The 24,702-nt window shown below is 41.0% G+C and overlaps 1 protein-coding gene across 11 annotated transcripts in view; it reads right to left on the reverse strand.

Moving 5' to 3' along the window:
- The window catches only part of TENM3 (teneurin transmembrane protein 3), a 676,880-nt gene that overhangs the window by 78,286 nt on the left and 573,892 nt on the right, over nucleotides 1-24,702 (reverse strand). For all 11 annotated transcript variants that reach the window (XM_074992970.1, XM_074992971.1, XM_074992972.1 and 8 more), the window contains 4 exons: nucleotides 12,623-12,769; nucleotides 3,845-4,061; nucleotides 2,740-2,859; nucleotides 1,674-1,935 (listed from right to left, as the gene is read on the reverse strand). In XM_074992970.1, the coding sequence (XP_074849071.1) occupies nucleotides 1,674-1,935; nucleotides 2,740-2,859; nucleotides 3,845-4,061; nucleotides 12,623-12,769 (746 nt within the window). The remainder of the gene's footprint in view (nucleotides 1-1,673; nucleotides 1,936-2,739; nucleotides 2,860-3,844; nucleotides 4,062-12,622; nucleotides 12,770-24,702) is intronic.

Genomic DNA, 24,702 nt, shown 5'->3' on the forward strand with positions numbered 1-24,702 from the left:
AGAACTGGGGATTCTGGATGATCAAAAGAGCCAGATCTTGGAGTGGGGCTGGTGTCCCTGTGTCACCAGCCAAGCAGGTGGCTCCCCACCCCACTGCTACTGTCTCTGGCCAGAGAGCTGGCCCTGCTGACATTAGCTGCAGCCAAGCAGCCAGGTCCCAGCCCATATGTTGCCACTGGTGGTCAGATAGATGGCCCTGAAGCAGCCGGCTCTAGCCAGGTAACTGCTAGTTAACCCAATGTGCCCATTATTTGGGTGCTAGTTAACCCAATGTGCCCATTATTTGGGTGCTAGATAACTTGAGCTTGTATTGTATTTTGAAATGGATTGTACTATGCAATTAATTTTGCCTTAAGTTTCAGCTATCAGATGTAGAGAAACAGCAGTGCAGGATTAAAGTACACACTGGGTAGCGTAATCTAGGCTTAAATACATTTAATTGTAATTTGTTTATACTTCACCAGTTCCTACTGAATTATTTAATTGTTTTGTCTGTTTTGCAGAAGCTCTACATACAGTACATTTTCACTGCACCTGCTATGTTCCCCTCAGGAAGCAAGGCCATTTCTTCCTGAACATTTAGGAAAATGTGTTTGATGTAATTATAATGAAGACAGAAAGCAAACAAAATAGTTATTTTTAGCAGGAAAATCCTTGCCAAAAATAAATCACTAGATGCCATTTCTTAAAATGCAATGCTATTTAGGAATAGAGAGATAATTACATGAATGATTAATTATTTCAGGTTAAGTAATGTAATGCAATCTCTATTGGAAATACAAAACCCTCAGAACATGTATTTTACTTCAATACGACTTTTTCACAATATTACTTTAATGTTAGGTCTTCCTCCTGTAAAGAGACGAAGTGTAAGTGCTTCCAAAGTATTGAAAATGTTCAGTGCCTTGCAAGATTATGTTCTTGAATATAAAAAATAGGAAATTTCTTGGTTATTACTGGAAAAAATTCAAGTGTGCATAATTTTTCCTCACAATGAATAGATAACATTAATCAAACAATAGTCCAATCAAACCCCCCATCTCTTACTACCAATTTTACAAGTGTGTTCTTAAGAATAATTTTGAAAACTATAGGGACAGCCATAGGGATTCATGCGCTGTTCCTGCCCAACCTTGCGCATCATCTCTTCAACTCCCATTGGACAGAACAGTAGCCAATGGAAGCTGTGGTGGTGGTGCCTGTGGGTGGTGGCAGGATGTGGAGCCACCTGGCTGCACCTCTGCCTAGGAATATGTTGCTGCTTGTGGGGGCCCACTCAAGTAAGCACTGCTTAGGCTTGCACCCTGAAACAACTTCTCCAGACCAATTAAAATGGGCAAGTGACTGAAAGTGGGGGAAAGCAAGCAACAGAGGGATGAGGGATGAAATGAGCACGGATAGAAGGGGCATGGCAGGGTCACAGTCTCCAAGGAGATGGGTGGGGCAAAGGCGTTTGATTTTGTGCAACTAAAAAGTTGGCAACCCTACCATGTACAAGTCAGGTATTTACAACAGTGCTACTTTCATGCACCTCATTTTGACTAAAAAAATATCAGTATTAATTTACTCACCTATACCACTTATTCAACATTATTTATTATAAATCACACTTCTTTATGTCAATTTAAAATAAACCTAATGGAAAATATTGTTTAACTTGAAGCACATTTTACCTGCGTCTCAGGAATAATGGGACTGTCTTCAGGAGAAATCCTGAAGAAGGTGGATAAAGGTGATGACACAATGACAGGGTTTGGCCTCACAAATCCACTCAGATCACAGCTGGGGATGTCATTCTCTTCCTTCTTCATGACCAGGGTATCCATGACATAAAATACATTCCATGGAATCCATACTGTGTGGTACTGTGTGAGGAATGGTGATCGTTCAAACACCAAAGTTAGAGATGCACCACCATTTGCCACCAAGTCAAACCTAAAAGAAATCACAGAATTATTCAGCAAAGTAAAAAATAAATCACATTGGCTGTTTCTACACAGGTCACTTTCTTTGAAAGTGGCATTCTAATACACGGCCCAAAATATGCTAATGAGGCATGGACACAAATTCCCCGCACCTCCTTAGCATAGGGTCACGTGATTTGGAATGTGGCCCGGGGGGTCTTCCGGAAGGAAGTCCTTCTTCCGGAGGTCCCTTCTTCCCAAAAATTTTTGGGAAGAAGGGGCCTCCGGAAGAAGGACTTCCTTCCGGAAGACCCCACGGGGGCCGCGCTTCTAAACAGGGTTTTGGAGTCCGGAACATCCGTGCCTCATTAGCATACTTCGGGCTGTGTATTAGCATGCCACTTTCGAAGAAAGTGGCCTGTGTAGAAACGGCCATTCTGTGCAAAGCCATTTACAGTTTGTATTTTATAGATTTAATTCCTGTTAAATCTGTTGCTCCAGTTTTATGCTAGCATAACTCCACTGGAAACAATGAAGAAGTTAATCAAATTTCATTTGTGTAAAACTGGGGAATAGGGCCTCTATGTTTAAATATACAAGAACTTTTTCCTTTCTAAAAATAAGAATTAAAAAAAAAGTCAACATATGGGAAAATATCTGATAACTATTTTTACAGCACTTACAAAAGAATAGCTTGCTATAATAGTGTTTAATTTTTTTTCCAGGCCTACATTTTTAAATCCACAAACAATAACACCTGGTGTAACAAGCCTCTCTAATTAAGGAAAATAGTATCTCCATATTCTAATAATAGAATGGCTGGCAGCAAACTTACATTCCATCTTGGCGAGTGATTGTGTAACCATATTCTGGATAATGTAAAAAGGAGACATTAACTCCAATGAGTGGAGTTCCATCAGCAGTTAATACTTGGCCTCTGATGACAGATGCAAGGCTATAGGAAAAGGAGCAGAATTAAATCATGCATCACCTATCAGTAACGTAACTTAAAAAACAAGCATGCCATTACAAAGGATCTACGTAAGCAATGCTGAAACACTTTCAAGCCACTGCCCTCTAATTTACATTCTCTAACTGCTCCTATGTTTTAATTTGGCCCAGATTGTCTCTAGAGGGTAACCAGGAAGAGTAATTTAGGGCTTCATTTTTAAAAAACTTATCAACTCCAGACTTTTCTTCTGTAAGTCATATCTCTGGCACTTTCTTAAAGAAAAATGTACTTTCCAATTAATTACAAGGCAATATGTAACTATAGGGACTAAGAAGTACAAAATTTAAAAGGGGCAATAAAGAACACATGTTCACCAACTTTTAATCAGAAGTTGTGCCCAATGCTCATTAATGTTACTAACTACAGAGTCAGGAATTTTAGTGTAAAGCATCTTCTTTCACTCATTGAGTTGGAAGATACTTACTTTCTATTACTGGTTTGTTTTTAGGACTGGCATTAATACTCTTTAAGGAGCTAGGTAAACTCTCCATGAACCATACTTTCATGCACTTAACAGTCCTATTACATTAATTTATAATGTGTATTATTTACAGTTCTCAGCTTAAAAAGTGAACCTCTGCCTTTCCTTCTGAGGTGTTTACATTGCTTTGATATTTTGCCAACCGAATCAACCCAAATGAACTGGTTAAATGAAGTCATCTTTAATCCTGAATGGCCCAGGTACTAATGTGGCAAAGTGTGTGTAACTCACTAACACTAGCAATTTGAATTTTTGCAAGAATTCAAGTCACATAATAGAAAATAAAAGTCATATTAACATTTTTTTTTAAAAGTCAACGATGCATTCGTTGAAAACCCAACCCATTAAATGTCACAATTGTAGTGGATTTCCTAACAACGTGAAGCATGTATACACTGAACAAAGTTATTTTTTGGTCATGATTAGGATTGATCCAGTCACATTTACCTCTTATTGAAAGGGCTATCCCCAGGTATCACATGGGTGCTGTCCGGGCCTGTAAGAAAACTGATCCGGTCATAAAAAGATTTGGCAGCTTGCTGAGATGGTGATTGTTGACTTTGGCTAATGATATCTTGTGGATCAGGCAGTCCACGACAATAGGGCTGATTTTGGCAGGAACTCTGCAAACAGCAGTCTGGATCCATGCAATCAATTAATCCATCTGTAGGGAAGAAATTCAGACAAACAAATCCTTCTTCCTGTTCTTGGTATCTGAATGAGCAATTAGACACAGTTTTCAGACAGAAAGATTAAAAAATTATTACAATATGGAAGCACTTTACTAGTTAAAATGTTTAATAATTCACTTTCAGGAAATGAAAGGCCCAAATTTATACTGAGCTCCCATATTTCCACAGAAACCAATGGGTGCTGAAGACACTCAGCATCTTGCATGTTTAGTCCATATATTTAAAATGTGTATTAAAATTTTGCTTATTGTAAACAAAGCAGAGCAGTTAGACTCTACAGACACAGATGACATAAATATTAAATACTTTTTATGGGGGTTAAGTAGCTTTTATCAAGGTTATTTGGCATGCAAGGAAGAGAAACAGGTAACTCCCACTCCGCTGCTTTCTTGAACTTATGCAATGTATTTGTGCTGCAAGTAGCTTTAAATATTAAACAACATTTATCCAGCTAGAGTCGATTTTTTTTTAAACTTTAGAAGAAAGGGTTTGTTGCTACTGGCAAAAGTAATCTTCACAAGTCCTTTGCATACAAAAGGTATGAGAGCAAAATCTGTGTTAAACCTTTATATATTTTAATTCCTGAGCAGCTGATAATGAATGTTAGCAAACAGACGCTCGCTTTAGTACACATGTGAATATTTTTTTCATGTAAAGTTGCAGTGCATCCGCATATGATAAGATCAAACCTGTCTTCTCCAGAAATCTAATACAGTAGAGGGGATTAAAATCAAACTCACATAGATAACTTTAATTAGCTGCAAGTAAAACAGGTCTGGAAATGTCATCTCCAGCAAGTTTGCTAGGTAACGTAATACAGTATTGTAGAGCTGATAATTGTTTTAGCCAAAAGAGGAGCAAGGCTGAAATAGCTCAGACATATTATCGTTTCATTTAGATAAGGAGACAGGATCGTGTTTTACAAAAGAATGGAAAATATACTGATACAATAGTTTGGGGAAGCCTATGATAGTTCCATTTACAAAATAGCTAGCTTTATATTAACATTAAAACATCATATATGAATCAACCATGGCCATACTCATACTTTAGGATGTTAAAAACATGTAAGTAAAATTTTCTTGCAAATGTGGCTAATACTGAATTTCGTTTAAGAATTCTGGTGCTACATGGTACATAGTGTGCTTGCATAGCGTTAAGGGCCTGATCATCCATTTCTTGCTCACATAAAACTCTCAGTTTAGCCAACAACATCAACAGATGCTTCTGGAGTGTTAAAGGAATAAAGACTCAGATCGTGTAGTGAGTTTAAGAAGCATTACTGATACTATCTGGGAAGGTTTTCTTCAGCCTAATTCCATTAAAATGTGAAAACTCTCATGACCAAAATATTCTGATACCTTAGTCATTTTGGCTCAACTATTCAGGTCAGTGTCAAAGCCCAGTACAGCCAGGGTTAAAGGCTTTGTTTTGATTTTTTTACACTCCTATGCCCTCCCTCAGGCAATATTTGATACAGTTGCCAAAGAGGTAAGTGTAAATTTAGTCATTCATCTTTGTTAGTTTATAAAAAGCAAATGTACATCTGGTGTGTAGTCTGCAGGTCATAAAACTGCATGAGATTGACATCTTCTGAACTAATCAGCTGGAAATGCATTTTTACAAGCCTCTCTGCTAACATCAATCAGAGAAAGAATCTCATTTTCAGCAGCCAAGATACAGGTACACACTGTTTGTTATTTTTCTGTGGAGTTTATCAGCAACTTGCCCAAGCAAGTGACGGATGGTTATGAATCTGGCTCTCTACAACTTAAGGGAGCATTTTTCATTCTCTCGCTATACTTACATAGCTAGTGCTGTCTAGTGCCACTAAGTTGTCTGGATATTGCTCTCTGTGTGACTACGTACAATAGCCTTCTGGAATAACTCAACAAAATCACTGATGTATTTTAGATTAGCCTAAAAATAGTAGCTGCTATACTTAACAGATATAAAAAGAAAAATACAAGGAAAAGCAAGGGATGTTCTATTCCATTAACAATTACCAGCCCAGAAAGAAGGTGGTGGGGAAGGAACAAGTCAAGAGCTACTTAGAAAAACTAGACATACACAAATTCATGGGTTTGGTATTAATGCACCCAAGGATACTGAGGGAATTGGCAGACGTCATTGCCGAGCCTTTGGCCATTATCTCTGAAGACTCTTGGAGACTGGGAGAGATTCTGGATGATTGGAAAAAGACAAATGTAGTGCCCACTTTAAAAAAAAAAAAAAGGGCAATCCACGGACCTATAGACCGGCAGCCTTACCTCAGTACCTGAGGAAACAATGAAAGGTATCCTCGAGGAATCCATTTTGGAGCACTTAGAAGAGGGGAAAGTGCTCATAAGTAGTCAATATGGATTCACCAAGGGCAAGTCCTGCCTGACCAAACTGATTAGCTTCTCTGATAAGCTAACTAGCTCTGTGGACATGGGCAAGTCAGTGGATGTGATACACCTTGACTTCAGTAAAGCTTTTGATACAGTCTCCCACAACATTCTTGCCCATAAGTTAAGGAAGTATGGACTGAATACATGGACTACAAGATGGATATGATGCTAGTTAGATGATCAGGCCCAATGGGTAGTGGTCAGTGGCTCAGTATCTGGAGGGCGGTCGATTTCAAGTGGAGTGCCTCAAGGGTCAGTTCTGGGGCCAGTGTTGTTCAACGTCTTTATTAATTACCTGGATGAGGGACTGGATTGCACCCTCAGCAAGTTTGCAGATGACACCAAGCTAGGTGAAAGAGGTAGATACATTAGTGGGTAGAAATAGGAGCCAGAGCGACCAGGATAAATTGGAGGATTGGGCCAAAAGAAACAGGATGCGGTTCAACAAGGAGACATGTAGAGTCCTGCATCTGGGACAGAAGAATCCCAAGCATTGTTATAGCTGAGGACTGACTGGCTAAGTAGTGGTACAGAGGAAAGGGACGTAGGGATTATAGTGCATGAAAGGCTGGATATGAGTAAACAGTGTGCCTTGGGTGCATTAGGAGGAGCATTTCAAGCAGATCTAGAGAGATGGTTGTTCCCCTCTATTCGGCACTGGTGAGGCTGCATTTGGAGTAGTGCGTCCAATTTTGGGGCCCCCAGTATAGAAAGGATGTGGATGTGCTTGAGCAGGTTCAGTGGAGGGCAACAAAAATGATTAAGGGGCTGGAGCATATGACCTATGAGGAGAGGCGGAGGGATTTGGGCTTATTTAGTTTGCAGAAGAGAAGACTGAGGGGTGATTTAATAGCAGCCTTCAACTTCCTGAAAGGATGCTCTAAAAAGGATGGAGAGAAACTGTTCAGTGGTGACAGACATCTGAACAAGTGGTAATGATCTGAAGTTACAGAAGGAGAGGAGAAGGTTGGATATTAGGAAAACCCACTTCACCAGGAGGGTGGTGAAGCACTAGAATGTGTTGCCTAGGGAGGTGGTGGCTTGAAATAGTCATGGCTGGGATGACTTGAGGTCCCTTCCAGCTCTGTGATTCTATGATTCTACGATGCTATTTTACATTTTTGATTCTAGCTATAAATTATTCTTTTATGTACAGAAGGTACGTATATATTTATGTATAAAGAAAATCTTTATCCAGTCAAAAATTTAAATCTTGTACTAAAAATCTTGGTTAGCTCTGGTTTTTGCTAAGATGAGACATGAACAGAACTGCAGCAGAACATGCTTTTAAGAATAGCTATATCTAGAGATTATTAAAAAGGCACTGAAAGAGAGGGGTCAGAACTCACATAGGAGCCGTGTCTACACGTGCACGCTACTTCGAAGTAGCGGCACTAACTTCGAAATAGCGCCCGTCACGGCTACACGCGTCGGGCACTATTTCGAAGTTAACTTCGACGTTAGGCGGCGAGACGTCGAAGTTGCTATCCTCATTAGGAGATGGGGATAGCGCCCTACTTCGACGAACGTCGAAGTAGGGACCGTGTAGTCATTGTGCGTCCCGCAACTTCGAAATAGTGGGGTCCGCCATGGTGGCCATCAGCTGAGGGGTTGAGAGACGCTCTCTCTCCAGCCCCTGCGGGGCTCTATGGTCACCGTGGGCAGCAGCCCTTAGCCCAGGGCTTCTGGCTGCTGCTGCTGCAGCTGGGGCTCCATGCTGCAGGCACAGGGTTTGCAACCAGTTGTCGGCTCTGTGGATCTTGTGTTGTTTAGTGCAACGGTGTCTGGGAGGGGCCCTTTAAGGGAGCGGCTTGCTGTTGAGTCTGCCCTGTGACCCTGTCTGCAGCTGTGCCTGGCACCCTTATTTCGATGTGTGCTACTTTGGCGTGTAGACGTTCCCTCGCAGCGCCTATTTCGATGTGGTGCTGCGCAACGTCGAAGTTGAACATCGATGTTGCCAGCCCTGGAGGACGTGTAGACGTTATTCATCGAAATAGCCTATTTTGATGTTGCTACATCGAAATAAGCTACTTCGATGTAGGCTTCACGTGTAGACGTAGCCAGGGTGAGTTGCCATGCCCCAAAGCCCTGGAAAACTGATATGTTTTGGTAGCAAATTCAAAATAGGGTACAGATAAGAGACCCACTCACTGGCAAGATCCAAATTATAAGCTTCTTTCTGAAAAGCAGCATCAATTAAATAGGAGGTTTAAGGGGAAATATTTCTCACAGATTCATGTAAGAATTAAATGCTGCAAAGCTGGCCAAGAAAGGATGGCACGAACACTCAACCCCCATGATGGGCATTCCCTGTCAAATTTTATGTACTACAAAATGAGATCATAGTAAAGGCATTATTTGCATGGGATTATTTCACTGTAAATCAATTTTTGTGATTAATCAAAGTTACAGAGTTACTCTCTCTGACTGTTTCCAAGGTCCCATATAGCTCAGACAGGACTCAACTAAAATCTCCTTTTTAATCAGTCAAGGTCTTCTCACTGACTTTAATGAAAGGTAAACTGTATAAATTAGTGCTATAAAACTCCAGAGAAACTTGTTGCTTGGACTGAGTGCTTGCTGATTTTTTAAACTGGCTTGGAGAACCAGTGCAGGTGATAAAAACATGCATATTTTCTCCTGCAGAAATAAGCTCTGTAAGCTCCTTGCCCAAGCAACTTTTTCTTTTGAGGAGCTTCCAAGTTCTACAGACTCCTAATAGATATTTCAGTCCCTCATAGCTCCTTACACTATGTATAGAGTTGTGATTCATGATGCACTGATTTCAACAGAGGAAAAAAGACTTCACTTTCATTTCAGAAGATAAGTGAGATCCTTACATGTAAATTTTATTTTACTTAGAGCCATAACCAGCTGATTATTTTTATACGAAACCACAATTGACTTAAATGGAAATTCCACTTGCAGTATAAGGATAAAATACGGATTATTTTTATGTAGTGCAATACAGGAGCAATTTTTCTAAGTGAGAAAGTACTAGCATATTTTGTCTTTGGCTATACATGTTTTGCTCCCATTGAATTCAAATGAAATCTCTCCCCTTCTCACAAGTACATAAAAAGAAGAATTCAGCCTATGCTCATTGTGTGCATCCACACTCCACAATGGATTATTAACACGAGCTAAATCTCAGAACTTGTATCCACCCTAAACTCAAGGGCTATTTCTACACAGACCACTTCCTTTGGAAGTGGCATGCTAATACACAGAGTGAAAGATGCTAATGAGGCGTGGATGCAAAAGAGGCATGGATGCAAATTTCCCACACCTCATTAGCATAATAGTACGTGATTTGGAGTCCGGAAGACCGTTCTTCCGGACTCCAAAACATTATGTAGAAGTTTAACGGAAAAGTCATCCTTCCTTCCTAGACAATCATTTCTCATTTTGTATATGTGAAACGGATTGTTCCTTCCTAAGTTGAGCACACAGCACTTGTCCTTATTAAGCTTCATCCTAATTACACAAGACCATTTCTCCAGTTTGTTCAGATCATTTTGAATTATGACCTTGTCCTCCCTTCCAGCTTGGTATCATCTGCAAACTTTATAAGCATACACTCTAGGCCATTATCTAAATTGTTGAAGAAGATATTGAACAGAACTCGTCTCAAAACTGACCCCTGTGGATTTCCACTTGTTATGCCCTTCCAGCATGACTATTCTTGTAGAATAATCAGCCAGCCAGTTGTATAGTATAGTAGTTCCATCTACATTCCGTTTCCCTACTTTATTGATAAGTAGGTTTGACAGGATTTGTTCCTGACAAATCCATTGTGGCTGTTACCTACTATCTTGCAGATGTTTGCAGGTGAATTGTTCATTATTTGCTCCATTATCTTTTCTGGCACAGAAGTAAAGCTGACTGGTCTGTGGTTTCCTGGTTTGTTCTTATTTCTCTTTATCTAGATGGACACTACATTTGCCTTCTTCCAGTCTTCTGGAAATTCTCTTTTGACATCCATAACTTTTCAAAGATGATAGCTAATGTCTCAAACACCTCTTCTATCAGCTCCTTGAGTATTCTAGGATACATTTAATCAGGCCTTGGTGACTTGAAGACATCTAACTTTTCTCAGCATTTTTTTTAAATTGTTCTTTTCCTTCCTAAATTCTAAGCCTACCCCATTTCCACTAACATTCATTATGGTAGGCATACAGTCCTCACAGACCTTCTTGATGAAAACCAAAATAAAGAAGTTGTTAAGCAATTCTGCCATTCCCACATTTTCTGTTATCGTTTCTCCGTCTCCATTAAGCAATGAGTCTACACCGTTCTTGGTCTTACTCTTGCCAATATATTTGCAGAATGCATTCTTGTTACCCTTTATGTCTCTAGCTAGACTGAGCTCATTTTGCACCTTTGCCTTTCTAATTTTGCCCCTATGTACTCAGAGCCGGTCTTAGGGGCCAGTAAGCCAGGTAGTCGCCTGGGTCCACCACTTTCAAAGGGCCATCAAAAAGCCGGTCCGGCACGTTGGGTTCAGCTGCTGTCTGGGCAGCCAGCTTTCCCCTGCGCTGAACACTCCTGAGCGGGCACTCCGCTCCTGGGTGGCCCCTGCCATGCTGCCCGTGCTCTGCTCCCAGGCAGGCACTCCACTCCCAGGCTGGCCCCGCTGCACTGCACGTGCTCCCGGGCAGCCCCCACCACACTGCATGCTCCAGGCCTGGGCCGGAGTGCTGGGCTTGGAGTTATTGTGGGGCCCTCCATTTTCAAGGGGCTGCCTATTGGCCAAGACCGCCCCTGTACCTACTTGTGTTATTTGCTTATATTCCTCCTTTATACCTTGACCTAGTTCCCATTATTTATACATCTGCTTTTTGACTTTTAGATCATTTAAGATCTCCTGGTTAAGCCAAGGTGGTCTCTTTCCACACTTCCTATCTTTCCTACACAGAGGAATAGTTTGCTTTCACCCTTCTTAACGTCCGTTTGAAAAACTGCCAACCGTCTTCAATTGTTTTTCCTTAGTCTTGCTTCCCATGGGACCTTACCTACCAGCTGTCTGAGTTTACTAAAGTCCACCTTCCAGAAATACACTGTCTGTATTTTGCTGTTCTCCCTTCTACTATTACTTAGAATCATGAACTCAACGATATCATAATCATTTTCACTCAGGCTGCCTTCCACTTTTAAAATCTCAACCAATTCTTCCCTATTTTTTAAAATCAAATCTAGAGCAGCTTCCACTCAGCAGCTCTCTCAGCCTTCTGAAATTAAAAAAAAAAGTCTCTGATACATTCGAGGGACTTGTTGGATAATCTGTGCCTTGTGGTGCTATGTTCCCAAGAGATATCTGGAGAGTTGAAGTCCCCCATCACCACCAAGTCTTGTGATTTGGACGATTTTGTTAGAGGCTTAAAAAAAAAAAAATCATCCACCTCTTCTTGCTGGTGAACTGCTCTGTAGCAGACCCCTGACATGACAACACCCTTGTTCTTTACCCCTTTTTTAAGCTAACCCAGAGACTCTTAACAAGTCTGTCTCCTATGTCCATCTCAACCTCAGTCCAAATGTATACATTTTCAATATAAAAGGGAACACCTTTTTTTCCTGCCTATCTTTCCTGAGCAAGGTATCATCACACCCCAGGACAGCAAGTTAAGAGAATGGTGCTGGGAGTGTCCTGTTAATCACCAGCCATCATTGGTTATGGATAAATGAGATATTCTTTATAGGTGGTGCACATCCTGTGATGGAGTTGTTTCCAACTGTATGGTCCCAAATGCAAAGTACCTACACGGTCCTTTCACTCAATGTACAATCCTAAGCGAGTCAATGAAAATGTGGCCTTTGTAAGAATTTTAGAACTGTTCTGCATTTGTGTACAATATGTTTCTAATGCTCACGGAATTAAGACAATACTGTTTGCCATTGTATAAAATTGACATTGTCTGGAATCTAATGGGCCTAATGGATATGCAAGTATACCTTTGTAACCATCTCTTAAGGATTTGCTGGCATCCCAAATGAGGCAATAAGTGTTGTAGTACCATCTATTCTTACATGCTTCTCATCAAGCTAACAAAAGTGCATATGATTCTCATAGCATTATTTTTTCACCTCAGCGTAAAATCTTGTTTCTCAGTATATTTTCCCCAGCGTCTGTGTATTCTTACCTCCTTCATTGTCCTTGCTATCAGTGCAGAGAGTTTCCATGGCTACATCACATCCTGCTCCTCTCCATCCTGGCTGGCAAACACAATGCCAACCATTCTGGTCCAACGTACATCTTCCATTGCTATTGCACAGACCAGGGCAGCCCTCTGTCAAAAGAGACAAAGAAGGAAACCACAAGTGATTGAAATATTGCAACTATTGTATGTCTAAAAAAATACAAACAGGGGACACTTATTGGGAACAGGCCTTTTTAACAGCACAAATACTGTAATTGCACATGGAGCAGAACAGCAACATTACTTAGGGAAATCTAATTCTTAACAAAGTGGCATCTTTGATTGGCCTGACACTTGAGACACCACTTACCTGTGCAGGCAGGAAATATATGCAACAATCCTCTAAAATACCTGCAGGCCAGACAAAATTAAGTTTTTATTTTCTTTGACAAAGTAACAACAGAGGAGCACACAGCGCAAAACACAGTCATGTACAATGATACCATTTCTGTGCTTGTGGTGTAGATTCATATTTGCCCTGTACAATATTGGTCACTTGCTGGTAAAGATTGTGTTACGCTCCTCGTTATTTTAGTAAATCCCTCCAGATTTTCAGGTATGAAAGTGAGTTTGATTCTATGCACGCAGCACAAGAGAACATTAATTTTATCTGGTCTCAGAGTTGCCGTATATTCATGTGAAATTACAGTGCATTAAATTATCACACAAAGTATAGGCCAGTTTTAATGACTATACTTTATGCCAAATGTACATTCCTTTTCACAGAATAAGCAAAGCCCAGGAAATAGTGAAGCAGCTTAGCATCTATTCTAACAAACATTAGGATTCAGGCTGCATACGGATGGGACAGGACCGACAGGATTTCCAACTAAATGTAATAGCTGTGCGTATTTGATTACTTAGGACGGACAAAATGAAATACCATAAGGACCACAATAAAACATTGATAGACTGAACAAAAACACGGTCGTGACGTGCTTCAAGACAGATAGCGGAGAGTGATTCTTTGTGACAATCTCCCTAAGGCTTTTGTGCTGTTACCTTTATATCCTATCTTGTCTGCTTTTATGGCCAAGGAGGGAAAATTTGGGAAACAATTAAAATAATTTAATATATCCAAAATCTGTAATTGTTTTCAGTCTAACATTACATAAAAAACAATATCTGTCACTTCCTACTGATGAAATCTGGCATGCAGCCAACATGATCTGTATGAGGATGATGACACTTTATAAATATGTAGATTCTAGTTTCTTATCTATGATAGTGATAAGACATTGACAGAAGCAAGTACAGAAATGGTATAAATATCCTATGTCGTAGTGATGGCTACAAATCAGATATTTTTGGACACAACAATTATTTGTAATTTTACACAGTATAAAAATAAATAAAACTTGTCAGAGTGGGGTTTTTCTTTTTGATTTTAATTGGTTTTGCTTTATATACCTATTATCTTTGTCAGCTAGAAAAGTGCCTGACTTTGGTTAATGTTTAGTCATCCTTGGAAAAGTCTGATCAAGATAATTATATTAGATTTTTCTTCTAAGGAATTATTAATGTACTGACTCCCTTCTCCACCTATGTAACGCGAAACAAACAAATTCAGTGGGAAACTATGTGTTTCGCAAAATTGGTCGGTACAGAAGGAGGGGAATCATAACAGCCTCTCATAACAAGATATGATGGAGTTGTACTTATGGATATCATGTCATCATGCCAGGCTGAAATTAGTCTTGCTGCCCTTTTTCTTTTCAGGCTGCAGTTGCCAACTGTATTCATTCACTGTATGTGCAGAAGGCTAATTTTGCTTCTGAACACTTTTCTTCTGCTTTGTTTATAGGAGACAGAGATTTAATTCCACTGCTGACAAAGTGTTAGAGAAGTCACCTGGGTGCACTCAAGACTTATTATGAAAGCCTGGATATTGTCATGAATATTGCCATACTCTAATGAAAAAAGCACAAAAAAGGAATAGGAAAAAAGGTAATTTGGGAAAAGAGGGATAGGGATTTTCTTTTCAGAAGTATTTTTAACCTAATTTTTACCATAACTGAAGATAGGAGATTCTTTGCTGTTTTATGTCAGGCCTCACTGTGCCCCTGAACTTTGTATCTCTGATCCTTTCTATTGCAAATACTGTAAGGCTTTTTACAGCTTCTCATTCAATAAATAAAATATGATTTCACATGGATTTTCAAATATTTAGAGAAAAGGAGGCAACAAAATCTGTACACAAAATTAATTTGTTTGCTGTCTCTCCCTTTAATCAATATATGCATTAGAAATGATGGGAGGGTCAGTTTGCTAGTTTTCTTAATTAGCGAATGCATCACAACTAAGTGCCCAACTAGCAGGAATAATAAAACAAACAGCAAATGTACTATTATCTTCAGTTTTTGGTTTTTGAAATAAATCAATGTATTTATACAGTTGATACAGAAAGTTATGTAACAATTAGTAAAATGTTCATATGTGACACAAAAGGCTTAGTACTTTAAGTCTGAGGTATGTATTAAAAATAATGTGAACCAAATTAATAATGCATGGAATACACAAGAAAAAATAGCTTTTGTCATATGCAGTGCAGTGGTCACTATTACGGGGTCAATATAAATCTATCAATAAATATGTAGGAATAGGCATGTCAATAAAGAGTGAATATACAGTACCTTTAACTATCTTATCCAAATAGTGAGCTTGAGAATTAAAAAGGGGGGGGGGGGAGAACAGACAGACATTTCAGAAGAGTCACATAGGACAAGAGTCATTCAGAATTCACATGCAAATAGAACAAGCGCAGCTGACATGAGAGACCTTACAGCACACAACAGAAATGTATTTCATAGCTTTTAAATATGCAAAAGATTCCCTTTTCAGCAAATGTAGTCATGATTCTATGAAACACTCAGCACTTATAAACAAGGCTACAGATTTACACATGCTACTTTTCAAAGACTGGGGTTTTCTTCTTTTTTTCCTTCTGACTGCTTTTGTCTATATTGACTTATGCAGTGCACATATAATCAAATCTACCAAAGAAATCTGATTTTAATGCATCTGAGAGCAATTATTTCGTTTCTGAACTTTAAAACACCGACCAGGCTGGAAGATAAAGTCTTCAGTTTTCAGGTCACGTATAGCTTAGACAACAGAAGCAGCACAGGTGCTCTATCTTAATTCTGATCTGGATTAACAGCATTTTAGGGTGGAATAATTTGACTCTGCTTGAAGTCAACCCAGTTGTTCATCTGAGCACACACAGCTAATTATGCAACAGAGTGAGCTAAATTATGTGAGTGGGATTTTGTGTGGAGGATAGAAGTCTAGCAGTGGTAGAGTTCAAATGACCAAATCCATTTCATGTAAAAGGAAGGTTGACCTTTAACTGAGGTTTTAGAGGTATAAAAATAAACAAAATTGAATATTCAAAAATAGAAAGACTCCAACTATAAATAGTAATGATATCTAGAGAGAGAAGAAGCCACTAAGGCACATTATTTGAATTCTACACCACTCAATCTTTTGGGTAATTAACATTTTGAAATGCGGAAGTGGGGTTTAGGGTCAGTGTTCCCTGGAAGCTGTGCTTAGGCTAAGGTTTTTATTTCTACTGGTGGTGTACATTCACACATGCCTCTGTGCACATAAAATATATATTTTGTGCATGAGTGGAAAAAATCCATACATGGATGGAAATGATTAGAGGCAATATTGTTTAGGGTGGGGGGAGAAGGTGCCAACTTACTAGTCTTTGAGGATGAAAATGCTCAAAGCATAACTGATTCTTGATAATGAGAAGGAGAGAAGTTGACAGGACAGGATGTAAATAGTAATAACTGGACATTTATGACAAGAACTACAAAGTAACTATCTTTTCATACAAACCACAACAAAAAAGAAAAGAGATATAGTTGCATTGCAGAGTAGACCAGTTCTCCCCCCACCTATACCCTTGCAACTCCACTGACTATAGTGGGGTTGTTCCTACATTGCTCTCTTATGTGCATAAGAGAAGAATCAACTCCTATCCATATAAACTGTGAGCACTAATGTTTGTTTGAAGAGTACATGCAGTATACTTGTGCTCCTGATATATTTTAAATATGATATAGCATGTTATGAACAGCTTAACGAGTGCAATAAAATAATAAATAGTTATGGAATGGAAAACAACACAAACTAAAGAGACACTTGCCCCCGCAAAAATGGGGAAAGCTTGTTTTTATTACATGAGCTACCCTTACAGCATTAGAGAGGTGGCTCTTCAAAAACAACAAGAAGTCCCGTACCACCTTATAGGCTAACAGATATTTTGGAGCATAAACTTCCGTGGGCAAAGACCTGCTTCGTCAACATTATAGCCTGACAGCTGTAATTACATTACATCACTGACTTCCTGAATGGGACCAAAACTGGAGGAGATGATCAAATTATATTGTGAAACATTAAATGCAAGGGTAAAGGGACCAAAGGAACCCTCTGCTCACCAAGAAGCTTCTTAGTGGAATCTGGGACAATATAACGTGTTAGCCACTAGCACGTACATAGGACCCCCTGGCCGCCTGTTTCTTTCCGATATTCTTGTATGATAAGCACTCTCATGAGCAGTTTAGCTAATACCAATAACCCTGACCCAAAAGATTAGTTTCAGTACTACATGATGAAACGGAAAAGAGGCAGTAAAACAAACAAACCTATCTGGGTGCTATGTTGACAGGGTTAGGAGGGAGATGTGTCAACCTCCTCAGTCAGCAACAGTGGCAGACTGAGGCATGATTTAGGTGTAAAACATGTTAAAAAGTTTGATGCTGTGAGGGAGTAAAGGGAATTCTCATGACCTTGAATGCAATGTGGAAAAATATAAGCAGAGGTGTAAAAGTACAAAGATTTTTCCATTCTGTTGGAAGAAAAAATCAAGCATACATTGCACTCACAGATTCTGCAGTATAAACGGGTACATTCTTAACAAGGAGCAGATGCATTTCCCTTCTAAAGTGTCCTGAAAATATAAGACTAACATGGCTACCTCTCTGAGATGGAAAAGAGCTGTTCATGCTAGCTGGAAAATTCATATTTCCAGCTGTATGTTTCACCAGAGATCACAACTCCAGGGTTTTTTTTTTTAAATTTAATGTTTCCCATTAGTTGTCCATTAGCAACATAAGTTGGTAACATCTTTAGCTTATTCATAGACTAGTTTCTGTCGATGTGCTAGAACAACTACCATCTGCAAATAAGTATATATTAAATCCATTTATTCCAATCAGCTCCTGTTTAAATCAGCATGAGCAGAATACCCATTGATTTGATATTCCTTAATTGGTACTCACTGCACTGTTTTATTACTGATCACCCTGTCATAAAGGATTATAACAGTGACATAACTTTAAATGCTGTATAACAAATTCATATTCTTATTAATTTATCCATACACTTTGAGAGATTTTCACTTACAATACTCTCTCCAGTCAAAAACTAGAATATAACATGCTAAATATTCTGTTTAGTAAATAGTCTGTTTAGCACATCTATCTTGTAAGATATTATGCCAAAATGCTCTGCCAGTATTAACAGCTTTTTCTTCAGACTAGGAATAGAAACACCATTCTTAGGAAAATTAATTGTGCGGTCGACTATTTAATTCTTCCTGTTTTAGGAAACATATAATTAAGCCTCTCTCATAAGTTTGGCTCCACAAAAAATACATAAGCATGCCCTGAATGACCCCAGAATGGAAACTATAAAATGGGTATTTGCCTTGGCTACACAAAGCATGCTTTAGGCAAATGATTTAATGAATGCTGTGGATTAATGCTGGAGAGGCGGGGTTAGAAGGGCTAATGTGCACACCTGTGGGAGGAAGTAGTATGAAATGGACTTCACAAACTAAGAATGGCAGACACATGGCTGGATCATTAAGAAACAGCTGAGCTGCAAAGTACTAACACTTCATTTAATTCTGGAGCCCAGTTTTCCCCAAAGTGGCATGTAAAACTATTGAAGTATGTTTCCTCTCCATCCCCTTTACCACATGATTCTTACAGCTCATAAACCAAATAAGGGACTCATTTACAGTGGTGTAAACCAAAGGCAACTCCACTAGAATCATGAGTTATTTCACTAGCTAGGAACAGAATTTTGCCGAACGAGAGAGCTCATCTATCAAAGGAAGTAAAAGAATATCAACCAACCAAAAAACCCTGTCAGTATAGACCAGTATAAAAGAGTAAGGAGGCAAACACCCACCTCCACCTTTTCTGCTTCCTTCACCTTGGAGGACATTCCCATGTCTTCCATGATCTAAGCTCTTACTTTCTCCTCTCGTTAGTCCTCTACAGTCTTGTCAGAAGAAAGCAGAGAAAAAGAAGCTGACCCTGGCAACTTCCTCATACAGTCGTAGGGTGACCTACCTGGGGTGACCTGACCCAGCTCCCCAAAGAAGGTATCTGAGGATTCCTCCACTGGGCTCTAGGGTTGCAGCCACCCTCTTCAAAATGTCCTTGTGGACTCCGGCATCATCCTGTGGGACCAATGGATACCATAATGGCCTCATCTAGTATAAGGAGGCTTGGTCTGACAGACCTTTCTCTGGTGATGGAAGCTGATCATCCACTTCCTCTTCCACTAGAGGACAGTTGGTCTAATAGATTCTGGAAACAGTGGCTGGCTGGCTGGGGACCCAGAAGGTTCTTCTGATGCTCCAGCCAATGAGCAGGTAGCCTCGGAGTATACAGGGAAACCCCAGGATGTCCATTGAGCAGGCCAAGCTGCCTGGGGCTGTGTAGCGGGCTACAAAGCCGACTGAGATACTGGCTGGATACAGCATGAGGGACAGTGCCAACAACAGTGCCAGGGAAAGGGGGAAGATCTCTGACATAGCACTGGCAGACCAGAAGCTGCTGGATGCCCAAGACAGGGAGCGTACGTGCTGTTCTCTCTGGTACCGGGAGCTCCCCAGTTTATGCCGATCTCAGTGACCTCAGGGAATGTCTAGATCAGTGGTGGGGGAACCAACAACATTTTTGACATCAGTGACAGGGACTGGCACTAAAAAGAGGATGTCCAGGGCCAGGATGTTGAATGGGACCTGTAGCCTCTGCAATCACATCCTGAGAAGTGCGATACTGGTGAGCAACGGTGGCACGGTGAGCAGTGCCATGCAGGAGGGGATCTCTCCCTTGAGCGATGATTCACGTGCAGAGAGAGACTAGTTCCAGTGTATCATAGGTGCACATCTCCATAGGCATATGCCTCGTCTCTGGGAACTTTTGGATCAAAGCATCTGGCCCCAGTCTTGCCCTCACTGAGTGTTCAGAGCTTCTGGGAGCTCTTCTTTCTGCCTGAGCAGAAAAGTGAGAGTGTTTGGCTCTCAGTGAATGAAGACCAAATGAGGGCTTCCCTCTATTCTGCGGTCTGGCGGCTGTCAGCATCAACACCACCTGCATGGAGATAAAGTCCCAGGCTGCTTCAAATACCTCCAGGTTGGAAGGGCCCTGGATGTTTGGGGAAGCTGGCAGAGAAAGAGGAGTGCTATTCTGGGTTGCCTGGGCTGGTGCCTTGTCTGAAACATTGTCTCCCCACTCCATGCTCTTCTGTGTGCTTAGTCTTGTTCTTATGGGAGGCGGGTGGGGGAGCTTGTCCTTGACTGCTTTTTTCTCTTCACTGGGACTGCTGAAGATGCCCAGCTGGATGGCGCCAGGGAGAATTCCACACTGAGGCACTGCTACTTGGGGCAGAGCCTCAGCACTGCTCTTGGGGAGCAAGGGCAGATGCCATGAGCACAGCCTTTAGTCAGATAACCCTATCTTGCATTGGCCGGGGATGAAACAATCTGCAAATCTGACACTTCTCGAAGATGTGGGACTCTGAGACAAGGAAGACAAGCAGCACGTGGGTTGCTAACTGGCATAGGCCTACAGCAGTTAGTATCTGCTTTAAAGCTAGGGGAGACAGGCATGCTGCAACTCGGGGCTAAGTCCCTAACAGGGACTAACAAAATATTAAGTACAACTATCCACAAGAAGAGGAAAACTATTTACAACCGAATAAGCGAAGCGTAACGCTGAAGAGGCTGGAGTGAGCAGTTCCAAGCACTGTCACAGGCTGCGAGAAGGAACTGAGGGAGGAGGGGGCCCAGCAGCACCCTGTATAGTACAGCGTGTGCACACCTTCCTGGGGCTGCTGAACCTGGTCCTGCATGGATACTACTGCGGGAAAAATCTTCTGGCATCCGTGCACATGGTGACCACACACACCTACACTGACTGCATATGAGCAAGCACTCGAAGAGCTACAGATTATTAACTAAGTAAACTGGTCTCTAAAACTACTAACATAGATTATATTTTAAACTAAATGTATACTTGGAGGCACTGCCAATTGCTCAGGGCAATTACAAAAGGAACTAAGGCTGCGGGAAGGGAGGCTTTGGTCACAGAGAGCACAAGCAGCATGAGACAGGGACAGCACATATGTGACACTAGCTGGCACTGCTACTGAAATTCTCCGATGGCAGGTGCAGGGACACCTAAACCGGAGTGCCCACTGGGATAGCTCCTTGACAAAGAGTCCCTGTACACTCCGCTATAGATCTTTAAGAAAGCAGATGCTACATGCCGAACAAAACAGTTTTACAACAAACCTATATATCCTGAGAATCAGTAGCATTTAAGCAGATCCATAAACCAAGCTAACACCATCTTAATTCCATGGTAGAAAATCTCACTGTAGGTGATATAAGACATCAACAGGAGAATAGCAATAAGCAATAGCTTATAAGTGGCATAATCTCCCCTACAAGAGCTTGTGGATAAATGCCTTTTTACTTTTCAAAAAGGTTATAAAATTCTCAATATTTTGTCCTTACAAATACAACTATGTTAGAAGATACATTTGTTTTATATTGCATATGGAATATGTGCACACAGTCAAAACAATGTTAAAATTAAAGTGCAAAGTCAAAAGTCAGGAAATGCCAGAATTAAGGTTGCATGTTTAACTTTAGTTTGGCATCTTCATACACAGGCATTTTTAAGTCTTCAAATAAATGATTATATACTATTTTTCTACAGAACCTGTCCCTCATGTAGTGCACAGAATGGCTGGGGCTCACTTAGCAAGGAGCTATTCAATATTTTGTTCTCTTCAATCAGTGTGTGGCCCATGATTTGTGTACTTCTCTGCATTCAGTCGCTGCTCCAACGATAAAATTATTCTGTTCCACAGGGGTTTTCTGTGGTGCTTATCACAATCATCTCTGAGTGATACATGAGCACTAATTCATTTTCACAACATCCTTGTGCAAAGGAGAATTATCCTCAATTTACAGATGGGGAATGGAGACAGAGATGAAGAAACTCACAACTGTCAATTAATTTTTGGGTGCACAAATTGAGATACTTATGATCTGATTTTGCAGATTACACAATATTATATAGCACTTTGAACACTTAAAACATAGCTACAATTGACTTCAGTCACAGCTCTACATGTGCCATGCTTCTGCAGATCAGACCTCAAGGGAGGGCTCCACAAAGTGAGTCACACTTCAGTCATCATTGCGAAAAGGCTGGTGTAAAGTGACTTGCTTAGCATCACACAGAACTCGGAGACAGAAGCAGGGATGGAATCCAATACCCCAGAGCAGCATTTCACTGCTGTAATCACAAGACTATTTTTTCCTCTATCTGTAATCCCCTGCCTCACTGACTGAACACCTTCCAAATTCTACAAGAGAAACAGTCCTAAACAGAACAGCTTCCTGCACTATACAACCTTGACTCATCTCCATGAATTTACAACTATGATCTAAAGAAAGCAGGGTATAATTAGAGACGCTATGATGATGATACAAACAAGGAGACCAAATGAAGATTGCACAAGGAACTTTTATTTTGTCATTTCTTAACTTTTGACTGGTTGATTTTTCAACCTAAATAATGTTCTTTTAAAGTTGATGTTTGTGTATTTTTCTATATTTTTAGAAAAAAATTGAAAAATCAGCAGTTCCATCACCTGGCCTTTTCCTCATATTGACATTCACATGTGTCACCAGTAGGGTTGGAATCTTTTAATCCATTATGCAGACAGCTGCCATTTAAGCTAATAGTCACTGATAGCAGCAGTAGGTTTTCATCCTCTATGTGGACCAGCATTAGCAGGAAATAAGGCACTTCGACAGAGAAGGTCATGGAATCTGTACTAACAGCAGAGGAATGATGAGACTCCAATATCTTGAGTTTAATTCTAGCTTCTGAAGAGAAGTGGTTTCTAGTGGGCACATGCCAATTAATTAATAGTCTGGACAAGAGGAAGAACTGCAACCTCAGCAATTTCATGGCTGACACTAAGCTGGTGGGAGAAGTATTCTGGAGAGCAGGGACAGGGTTCGGAGTGACCTTAAACTGTAGGATTGGGTGTAAAGCAGTCTGAGGTGATTCAACAAAGACAAGTACAGAGTCCTGCAATTAAGACAGGTGAATTCTAAGCACTGCTACAGGCTGGGGACCAAGTGGCTAAGCACTAAGCAGCAGTTTTGCAGAACAGGACCTGGGGATTACAATGTATGACAAGCTGGAAATGAGTCAACAGAATGCCCTTGTTGCCAAGAAAAGAAACATAACTGAGTTGATTAGTAGGAGCACAGCCAGCAGATTGAGGGAACTGATTGTTCTCATCTGTTTGGCATTGGTGAGGGCACATCTGGAGTATTGCCTCCAATTTTGTCCCCCTTCCTCACTACAAATTGGATAGAACCCAGCAGTGAGCAATGAAAATAATTAGGGGCCAGGACACATGACTTATGAGGAGAAGCTGCAGGAACTGGGTTTATTTAGCCTGTAGAAGAGCAAGGGGAACAGTCTTGATAATAGTCTTCAACTACCTGAAGGGGAATTCCAAAGAGGATGGAGCCAGGCTATTCTCATGGATGGCAGATGACAGAACAAGGAGCAATGGTCTCAATTTGCAATGTGGGAGATTTAGGCTGGAAATTAGAGAAACCTATTTCATGAAGAGGACGTGAAGCATTGGAAGTGGTTACTTAGGCAGGTGGTGGGGTCTTCATCCTTTGATGGTTTTAAGGCCAGACTTGACAAAGCCCTGGCTGGAATGACTTCTTTGGAGTTGGTTCTGCTATGTGCGAGAGGTTGAACTAGATGACTTCCAGAGGTCTCCCACTCCTAGGCTACGTCTACACGTGCACCCAACTTCGAAATAGCTTATTTCGATGTTGCGACATCGAAATAGGCTATTTCGATGAATAACGTCTACACGTCCTCCAGGGCTGGCAACGTCGATGTTCAACTTCGACGTTGCTCAGCCCAACATCGAAATAGGCACAGCGAGGGAACGTCTACACGCCAAAGTAGCACACATCGAAATAAGGGAGCCAGGCACAGCTGCAGACAGGGTCACGGGGCGGACTCAACAGCAAGTCGCTCCCTTAAAGGGCCCCTCCCAGACACACTTTCATTAAACAGTGCAAGATACACAGAGCCAACAACTAGTTGCAGACCCTGTATATGCAGCACGGACCCCCAGCTGCAGCAGCAGCAGCCAGAAGCCCTGGGCTAAGGGCTGCTGCCCACGGTGACCACAGAGCCCCGCAAGGGCTGGAGAGAGAGTATCTCTCAACCCCCCAGCTGATGGCCGCCATGGAGGACCCCGCTATTTCGATGTTGCGGGACGCGGATCGTCTACACGTCCCTACTTCGATGTTGAACGTCGAAGTAGGGCGCTATTCCCATCCGCTCATGGGGTTAGCGACTTCGACGTCTCGCCGCCTAACGTCGATTTCAACTTCGAAATAGCGCCCAACACGTGTAGACGTGACGGGCGCTATTTCGAAGTTACAGCCGCTACTTCGAAGTAGCGTGCACGTGTAGACGCAGCCCTAATCTTCTATTATTCTATAATCTTTTTCATTTTCCCCAAACTTGACTCTTCCTTTTCTATCCACTCCAGCCTAAGATACGACTCTTTCCCACCCAAGGCTTTTTGTTTCAGTCCCATTTTCATCACTTATCTCAGTACCTGTCTCTAGTCCCTCAGACATCTCA

The sequence above is a fragment of the Carettochelys insculpta genome, chromosome 4 (assembly GCF_033958435.1).
Source record: "Carettochelys insculpta isolate YL-2023 chromosome 4, ASM3395843v1, whole genome shotgun sequence".
Classification (NCBI taxonomy): Eukaryota; Metazoa; Chordata; order Testudines; family Carettochelyidae; genus Carettochelys; species Carettochelys insculpta.